The sequence below is a fragment of the Alligator sinensis genome, unplaced genomic scaffold, assembly GCF_000455745.1.
Source record: "Alligator sinensis unplaced genomic scaffold, ASM45574v1 scaffold184_1, whole genome shotgun sequence".
Classification (NCBI taxonomy): domain Eukaryota; kingdom Metazoa; phylum Chordata; order Crocodylia; family Alligatoridae; genus Alligator; species Alligator sinensis.
The window spans coordinates 181951-190682 of NW_005842983.1; the positions used below are offsets into that span (position 1 = coordinate 181951).

General features: G+C 61.4%; 2 protein-coding genes across 2 annotated transcripts in view; both read left to right on the forward strand.

The window, feature by feature from the left end:
* The window catches only part of EHMT2 (euchromatic histone lysine methyltransferase 2), a 14002-nt gene extending 5473 nt beyond the window's left edge, over positions 1-8529 (forward strand). The window contains 14 exon segments of the mRNA XM_025192935.1: positions 8-321; positions 612-694; positions 876-982; positions 1326-1448; positions 2578-2748; positions 3752-3906; positions 4834-5001; positions 5561-5705; positions 6094-6171; positions 6395-6510; positions 6663-6749; positions 6944-7022; positions 7193-7368; positions 7818-8529. Coding sequence (XP_025048720.1) covers positions 8-321; positions 612-694; positions 876-982; positions 1326-1448; positions 2578-2748; positions 3752-3906; positions 4834-5001; positions 5561-5705; positions 6094-6171; positions 6395-6510; positions 6663-6749; positions 6944-7022; positions 7193-7368; positions 7818-7998 — 1983 coding nt within the window. The 3' untranslated portion in view covers positions 7999-8529.
* A 113-nt stretch (positions 8530-8642) lies between these two features.
* The window catches only part of SLC44A4 (solute carrier family 44 member 4), a 13144-nt gene continuing 13054 nt past the window's right edge, over positions 8643-8732 (forward strand). The window contains 1 exon segment of the mRNA XM_025192936.1: positions 8643-8682. Within this exon segment, the coding sequence (XP_025048721.1) occupies positions 8643-8682 (40 nt within the window).

Below are 8732 nucleotides of genomic sequence, written 5' to 3' on the forward strand. Positions count from 1 at the left end.
CTGGCAGGGCTGGGGGCTACTGAGGGGAGTTCTGAGCTGGGGGGCAGGAGCTTTGTGGGGTTTGGTGGAAGGAGCCTTCTCTCTCACTGACTCCGCCCCACTGTGGCCTGACTCCGCCCTGTGTTGCCCCGGCAGCGCACGGGTGCGGGGCCAGGGTGAGGGGCGGGCGGCGCCCCCAGACCCACGGGCCGACGCCATCGACAGCTCAGGAGGCCCAGTGCTGCCCCTGCCCTCCGGCGCCGCCCTCTCAGCCCTGGGCCTGGCCCCAGGGCTTGGGCGTGAGCAGCTGGAGAAGGCCCTAGTCGTGCAGGAGTCCGAGAGGTGAGTGCCCCGCCCCCTTTTTGAGGCCCTGCCCATGATGAAAAGAGAGGAGTATGTCCTGGGCAAGTATATATGTAGGCTGCACTCCTGATGTGGAGGGAGGGGAGCATATATGCCCCACTCCTTCTGAGTTGGGAGGTGTATAGGCTCCGCCTTGAATGGGGGTGTTTAGGCCCCACCCCATAGCACCTCCTGGTGGAGCAGGCATTGCTCAGCCCCCCCCCCCCCAACTTGTCTGTCCCTCTGGGCCACGCACTGATCCAGTCCCCTTTCCCGTGTCTGTCTGGCAGACGCAAGAAGCTGCGTTTCCACCCACGCCAGCTCTACCTCTCGGTGAAGCAGGGGGAGCTGCAGAAAGTTGTGCTCATGCTGCGTGAGTGTTCAGGGCAGGTGCAGGCCTGGGAGGGTCTCCCTGTGGTCCCGGGGACAAACCCTTGGGGGGGCCCCTGCCTGGTGTGGGCAGCTAGGGCATGGATCCCCCATTCCAGGGAGCGGCTTGAGGGAGGGACAGTGACTCTGTTCTGGGCTTGTCTGACCCTGATTCCCCCCCCTAGTGGACAACCTGGACCCCAACTTCCAGACTGACCAGCAGAGCAAGCGCACCCCGCTGCATGCCGCCGCCCAGAAGGGCTTCTTGGAGATCTGTCACGTGCTGCTCCAGGTGGGCGGTGGAGCCTGGTCTGGGGGCGAGGCTTAGTTCTGGGGACCAGATCTGAGCATGGAGGGACTGATGTGGGGGCTGGCAGGCAATGTGTAGGAAGAAAGGGGTAGGGCTTGGTTTGGGGGGGGAGGCTGAGGAGTAGGGGAAGCAAGGGGTGGGTCCTGGGTGGGGTTAGCTGCTTGAGGGGGTGGGGCCTTTATGCTATGGCAGTAGGGCGGGGCCTATGGCAACTAGAGGTGGGGTCTAGGGGGGCTGGAGTGATGAAGAGGAGGAGCCTGGCTACTATGAGAGGGGCTGGGAGTGGGGGAGGAGCTGGGCTTTAACCCCGTCCTCCCTGGGGCAGGCGGGCGCCAACATCAATGCGGTGGACAAGACGCGTCGGACGCCACTGATGGAGGCCGTGGCCAACAACCACGTGGAGGCTGCACGTTACATGGTGCGCCGCGGTGGCTGCGTCTACAGCAAGGTTAGGGATGTCCAGTGCCCCTTTGGTGGGCAGGACATGGATATGGGGCAGGGAGAAATAGTCCTGGGGTTGAGGGGAGGCGGAGGAATATGGTGGGGCTGTGGAGTTTGGAAGATAAATAGTTCCTCTGTCTAGGGCAGATGGAGAGGTGTGGGGAATAGAGAAATAATTCTTCTGTGTAGAGCAGGTGGAAGGATATACAGGATGTGAGATTTTAGAGAGAAATAGTTCCTTAGTGGGGTGTAGGTGGAGGGATGGGGGGAATTGGGGGTTTGAAGGTAAAAAGTTGTCCTATGCTGGGTGGGTGGAGGGAGACAGGATTTGGAGCATGGGGAAGTGGTTCCCTATGTAGGGCAGGTGGCAGAAGGCAGAGTGTGGAGTTCAGTGGCAAGCAGGTGGAGGGATAAAGGGAGAGCATAAGTAGCAGAAAGTCTTTTAGGGGAGGACATGGAGCGTATAAAATAGTCCCTGGGCAGAAGGATGCATGTGGGAGTTCAGGGTGGGGTTGGTGGAAGAACACGTGGGCTTCAGTGATGGGGAGGTTGGTGGCAGGATACATGAGGGTGCATGGAGAGTTCATGGAGGAGGGGGGTGGTAGAACGTGGGGCTCAGCGAGGTGGGGGGCTGGTGAAGGGATGTGTGAGGGATTAAGGGGCAGTTGGCAGAGGGATACGTGGGGTCAGTGGGGTGGGTTGGAAGAGGGATATATGGAATGGGGGCGATGGCGGAGGAATATGTGTGGAGTAATGCTCGAGGGCTGGTTGGTGAAGGGATGCGTGGGGTCACTGGGGGGGTTGGTAGGGGGTGATGAGATATATGGGGTCAGTGAGGCAGGTTGGCAGAGTGCTGTACGGAGAGTAATGGGGCTTCGGTGAGGGGGTTGACAGAGGGATATGTTGGGTGTGGAGGCAGGATACATGGGGTCGGTGGCAGGGTATGCAGAGGGATACATGGAGTGTGATGGGGTTTCAGTGGGGGAGGGCGGGCACAGGGATACATGTGGGTGACAGGGCTGTGGTACAGTTAGACCCATGCAGCTGGGCTTAATTGGGGGTTGGGGGAGGGATTTGTGGGGCGAGTGCTGATCTGCGTGGGTGCAAGGACACATTAAATAGGCCCTACCCCCCAGGAAGAGGACAGCACCACCTGCCTGCACCTTGGAGGCAGCATGCTGACCCATTGACTGACTCCCCAGGACAATGGCGGCTGGACCCCCATCATCTGGGCGGCCGAGCACAAGCACATCGACGTCATCCGCATGCTGCTGACCCGCGGTGCCGACGTCACCCTCACAGACAACGTGAGCCCCCCGGGCTGCCCATGCTGCTACCCCTTTGTTTGTGTGGCATCCTGGGGAATCCTTGTACTGGCTGGTTTTGGGGTCCCCTGCATTGGGAGTCTTGGGGATCCTCTCTCCCTTGGGAGGTTTGGGGGTCCTAGTGGGGGTCCAAGCCACCCTTGCCTCTCAAAAGGTATTTGGGGTCTTGTATTGGGGTCCCCATTATGCTTGGGGTCTGGGTCTCCTGTGCTGGGGGTTTTGGGGTCCCCTTGCTCCTGCCTTTAGGAGTTCAGGTTCCCCCAGGATAAGGGTATTGAGTGTCCCCTATGCTCTTGGGGGCTTTGGGGTCCCCCGTGCTTGGGGTTTTGGGATACACTGCTCCTCTGTGTGGGGAGACTAGGGTGCCGATACGTTGAGGGTCCCTTTTGGCTCCTAGACTTAATGGAATCCCAAACACTTTGCTCTTGGATTGGGGGGGGGCTCTTCTGTAGGGGTTTCTGGGTGTCATGCTCCTGGATTTGGGGGTTCAGTGCCCCTAAGCTGGGCATTTCAGGGTCCCCCAGTGCTGGGATTGTGGGACACCCTTGTGCTCCTGGATTCCTGTGTGTGGAGGATTTAGGGTCTCTTGTCCTCCAAGTTTTGGGGTTCCCTGGATTTGGCAGCTCAGAGGACCTGAGCAGCACAGTTCAGGGTTTTCCTGCTGCTGCTTTGAGGGGTTCAGGTCCCCACCAGGTGGGGGATCTCGGAGTCCCATCTGTGCTGGGATTCTAAGGGGGTCTCATTCCTGGATTTGGGGGTTCAGTGTCCTGAGCTGGGAGGCTTGGGGTCCCCCTGCTCCTAGATTTGGGGTTCAGCATCTCAGCTGGGGATTTGGGGGTGCCACCATACCAGCTCCCTTTCCTCCTGTGTGTAAGGGTCCGGGTGCCACATGCAAGCTTCAGGGTCACCCCAAGTTGGGGGAGTTCTGACTGCGGGAGTTCAGGCCTCCTGGTGATGTCCCCCCAATACCCCCCTCCTGCTGTAGGAGGAGAACATCTGCCTGCACTGGGCCTCGTTCACGGGCAGTGCTGCCATTGCTGAGGTGCTGCTCAATGCCCGCTGTGACCTGCACGCAGTCAACTGCCACGGTGACACGCCACTGCACATCGCTGCCCGTGAGAGCTACCGCGACTGTGTCACGTGAGTGATGCGTGTGTGGGGACACCAGGGTGGCGGGGGCAAGAGGGACACTGCTTCACGTAGGCTTTTGTTAGAGCTAGCATGGTTGCATTACACAAGCATCACGCGTGTGTGGGGACGGGTAGAGGAGGAGACGCTTGTGCAGGGATATGGGGGTGGGAGGGACACTGTGCATGTGGGTGCTTGTGAGAGCTACCACAGTTGTGTTACACGAGTATCACATATGGGGGGGAACACATGTACAGGGACAGGAGGGTGGGAGGGGCACTGCTGCACATGAGCATTTGTGAGAGCTGCGTTACACAAGTAACACGTGTGTGTGTGTGTGTGTGTGTGTGTGTGGACCCAGCACATGTATGTTGGGAGATGGAGGGGGTGGTAGGGAACATGTCACTGCCACTGCTCTTGAGACTGTCACGTATGCAATGCATGCATTTAGGGAGCATGCGTATGTGGGGATTTGAAGGATGTCTGGGTTCATTTCCTGCTGGCAGTCCAGATGCCTGGCTTCAATCCTGGTTTGGGATGGGTGGGTGCTAGGGGCCCATACGCCTGGGTTCTCTGGGAAGGGAGTTAGGGTCTGGGAGCAGGAGGGGGGTGGATGGGAGCCCGGACACCTGGAGTCTTTGTGGGGGAAGTGGGAGCTGGGGAGTGATAGCAGGTGGCACAGAGAGCCCAGATACCTGGGTTCCTTTCATGCTGGGAGCCCAGATGCCTGGATTCAGTTGCAATTTGGGATGAAGGGACATTGGGAGCCCAAATGCCTGGGTTCTCTAGGATGTCAGTGGGGTGGGGCTGGGAGCCCTGCTGTCTGGGTTCTGCAGCAGGGCAGGGGGCCTAGATGCCTGGATCCCTGGCCTGACCCCCTGCCCTGCCCTGCCCTGCCCTGCCCTGCCCTGCCCTGCCCTGCCCTGCCCTGCCCTGCAGGCTGTTCCTGTCGCGGGGGGCCGACACAGAGCTGCGCAACAAGGAGGGCGACTCCCCGCTGGACCTGACGTTGGAGCACTCGGATGTGTGGGTGGCATTGCAGCTCAATCGCAAGATCCGCCAGGGGGCAGCCTCGCGTGGCCTGCGCACTGAGCGCATCATCAGCAGGTGGACGGGGCAGCAGGGGGTAGGGTAAGGGAGGGGAAGGGGGTGGAGCCTGGACATAGAGGGCACCATCAGCAAATGGGTGGGTATGGGGCCAGGACCCAGGTGCCGGCGTTCCACAGGTGCATCTGTGCGCCCCACACACCTGGATCATGTACGTGCATCTATGTGTGTTTGTGAGCTTGTGTGGCCCAGACACCTGGGTCCCTTGCATGTGCCTGCATGAGCATGGTTGGGATACTTGGGTTTCTTCTGTATGCGTGCGTATGCAGGGCTGGACACTTGAGTCGTGTGTGTCTATGGTTGGAGCCTGGATGCCTGGGTCCTGTATGTGTGCATGGCCTGGGCACCTGGGTCCTGTGTCTGCGTGTGCGTGTGGCCTGGATGTCTAGGTTCTGTGCCTTGGTGTGTGTGCATGTGTGGCCTGGATTCCTGGGTCCTGTGTATGTGAGAGAGACCCAGACACCTAAGTTGTGTGTGCATGGGGCCTGGAAGCCTAGCTCCTTCTTGTGCTGGGAGCCCTGTATGCCTGGGCCCCTCACACCCCCCCATGTGGTGGCAGGGACGTGGCGCGGGGCTACGAGAACGTGCCAATCCCATGCGTGAACGCGGTGGACGATGAGCCCTGCCCCAGTGACTACAAGTACATCGCTGAGAACTGTGAGACCTCGGCCATGAGCATCGACCGCAACATCACCCACCTCCAGGTGCTGGGGGGGGGTCCCTGGGTCACCTGCCACCCCCACCTTCTCTGTGGGGAGGGGGTGGAGATGTCTGCCCCTTCTGGGTGCCTATGGGGGCCAGCACCTCCCTGCTGTAGATGGGGTGGGGGCGGGGGGAAGTGCTTGAATACCGTCGTTGCACTGCTCACCACGCCTTCACTGCACCCCCAGTATCCTACAGTGTCCTGCTCCTGCCCCCAAGAGGAGCAGCTGTAGGGCTTCCCAGGCTCTGAAGGGGCAGGGGGGCTAGAAGGGCATCCCTTTCTCCCTGGGGCTATAGGGTGGGGGCCTGACCTTGACCCCTGCTGCCCCCCCGAGGGAGGGACCCAGGCATCCGGGGCCGGCTGACCCGCATCTGTCTGCCCGTGCCCAGCACTGCACCTGCCAGGATGACTGCTCCTCCAGCAACTGCCTCTGCGGCCAGCTCAGCATCCGCTGCTGGTACGACAAGGTGAGCCCCACCCCCAGTCCCTGGGGAGTGGATGCCCTATCAAGGGTGAGGAGTGGGGTCGGGTGTAGACTGGTAGTGGTGGGGGGAGAATACCAGTAATGGGGCTACAGGTTGTGAGTCGGGCCGGGGGGGGTGGCAGGGGCTGTGGGTTGGGAGTGAGGGGCACTTCAGGGTGTGGGAAGGGGCAGAGCCTGGGATGACATGACCCTCCTCCCACCCCCAGGACGGGCGGTTGCTGCAGGAGTTCAACAAGATAGAGCCACCGCTGATCTTCGAGTGCAACCAGGCCTGCGCCTGCTGGAGGACCTGCAAGAACCGCGTCGTGCAGAGCGGCATCCGGTTGGGACCCAGGCGTCTGGGAATAGCCAAGGGGAGGGTGGGGGCAGAGCTTCAGAGAAGTTGGGGGACCCAGGTGTCTGGGGATGGTGGGGGGAGGGGGTGTCAGTGAGGCTGGGTGTCTGAGCGGCAGTACTGACCCCGTCTCCCCGCAGGGTGCGTCTCCAGCTCTACCGCACAGCCAAGATGGGTTGGGGGGTGCGGGCACTGCAGGCCATCCCGCAGGGCACCTTCATCTGCGAGTGAGTCTTGGGGGCCTGATCCAGGCCTGATCTGGCGGGGGGCATGGTGTTCCTCCTGATCTAAACCCCACCCATGCCCCTCACTCCCAGCCTGCAGTCCCCTGCCCCCACCACAGCTCTCCCTCATTGGGGGTGGGGTGGAAATTCCTTGGACGTTTCCCACAATGCACCTGTGCCGTTGCATCGCCTGGCAGATACGTGGGGGAGCTGATCTCGGATGCAGAGGCCGATGTGCGGGAGGACGACTCCTACCTGTTCGACTTGGATAATAAGGTGGGGTGGTGGGCCCTGACGCCTGGCTTCTCAGAGGGATTGGAGGAGCTGGGAGCTCAGCACCTGGGTTTCCTGCAGGTTGGGAGTCGGGGCTGGGGGATGAAAGGGGAGGGTGGGGCGCTGGGTCCCCCGACGCCTGGGTTCCAGTGCCCTGTCCGCCCCTCTGCCAGGATGGCGAGGTGTACTGCATTGACGCGCGCTACTATGGCAACGTGAGCCGGTTCATCAACCACTTGTGTGACCCCAACATCATCCCCGTGCGCGTGTTCATGCTGCACCAGGACCTGCGTTTCCCCCGCATCGCCTTCTTCAGCAGCCGCCACATCCGACTCGGCGAGGAGCTGGGGTGTGCTGTGCTGGGGGCAGGGCTGGGGTCCAGGCTAGCAGCCTGGGTGGGAGGGGCTAGGAGAAGTCAGTGGAGCCTTGGCAGGTGTCTGGGGGCAGGTGGGGGCATGGAGTAAGGGGGTGGGGTCAGCTATGCGGGCTGCTGTGGAGCTAGGATGATGGGTAGGGGCAGGTGGTGTGGGCAGAGCTAGGGGCATGGGGTCTAGCGGGGAGCCCAGGGGCAGATGTGGGAGGGCTGGGCAGGGCTAGGATGAGTGGATGGAGCCAGGGGACATGGGCGGGACTAGGAATTGGGCTTGGTTGAGTAGGTGGAGCTAGGGGCCAATGGGCGGAGGCTTTTGAGGGCTAGGCAGAACCCACCTAGGGCCCCAGCAGACTTCCCCCCGACCCCCCACTGCCTGGGCAACAGGCTCTGTGGGTGAGGCTGGCTGACCCTGCCCCCTGGCCCAGGTTCGACTACGGGGACCGGTTCTGGGACATCAAGAGCAAGTACTTCACGTGCCAGTGCGGGTCGGAGAAGTGCAAGCACTCGGCTGAGGCGCTGGCCCTGGAGCAGAGCCGCCTGGCACGCCTCGATGCCCCCCATGACCTGCTGCCCGACCTGCCTGCCCTGCCCCTGCCCGCGCCCTGAGCCCTTGTGCGACGGGGGCACTTCCGTTCGTTCCTCGTACACGGGGGGGACCTCCTGTGCTCCCTGGCCTGCTGGGAGACGGGGCTCCCCCTGGGCCCTGGTGCGAGGCCTTGGGGCCAAGGGAGTGCTCCTGGCCCCTGGTGCAACCTTCTTGTGCAAACGGGTGGGACCTCGTGCCTGGGCCCACCCGTTTGCCTTAGGCGAGGGGGCCTCGTGCGATGCCTTAGAGGAGGGGGAGTGCCCCTGGGCCCTTGCCCTACGGCCTCATGCAAGGAGACTAGGGTTGCCGTCATCGCGGACAGTCGGGTTGTCATCTGTCTGCTATTGATACAAACCTGGATGCCTTTATGTCCTCTATTTTTCTCTTCAAGAGAGGCATCGGGTTTTGTAGCACAAGGATAGAGTAGCAGAAAACAAATGCTCCTGATACTGGCCACCCTGGAGGTGACCCCTTCCCCGTGCCCCCGGGTCTGAGCGCCTTAACCCCCTCCCCTTTTGTTGCCACAAAGGAACCAATAAACTTTGCTTTGATACAAACTGCCTGGCCCAGGCCTGGCTTTTTTCTCCTTTTATTTTTATTTCCTGGGAGGTGGGGGGCAGCAGGACCCCTGAGTCCTGTTGGTGGGGGGGGGGGCGCGTCCTGGATGCCTGGGTTCTTTTTTTTTGGGGAGGCAGGACCCCTGGGTACAAATGAGGGGATTCAGGGCGCCTGGGTTCTTTTTTTTGGGGGGATG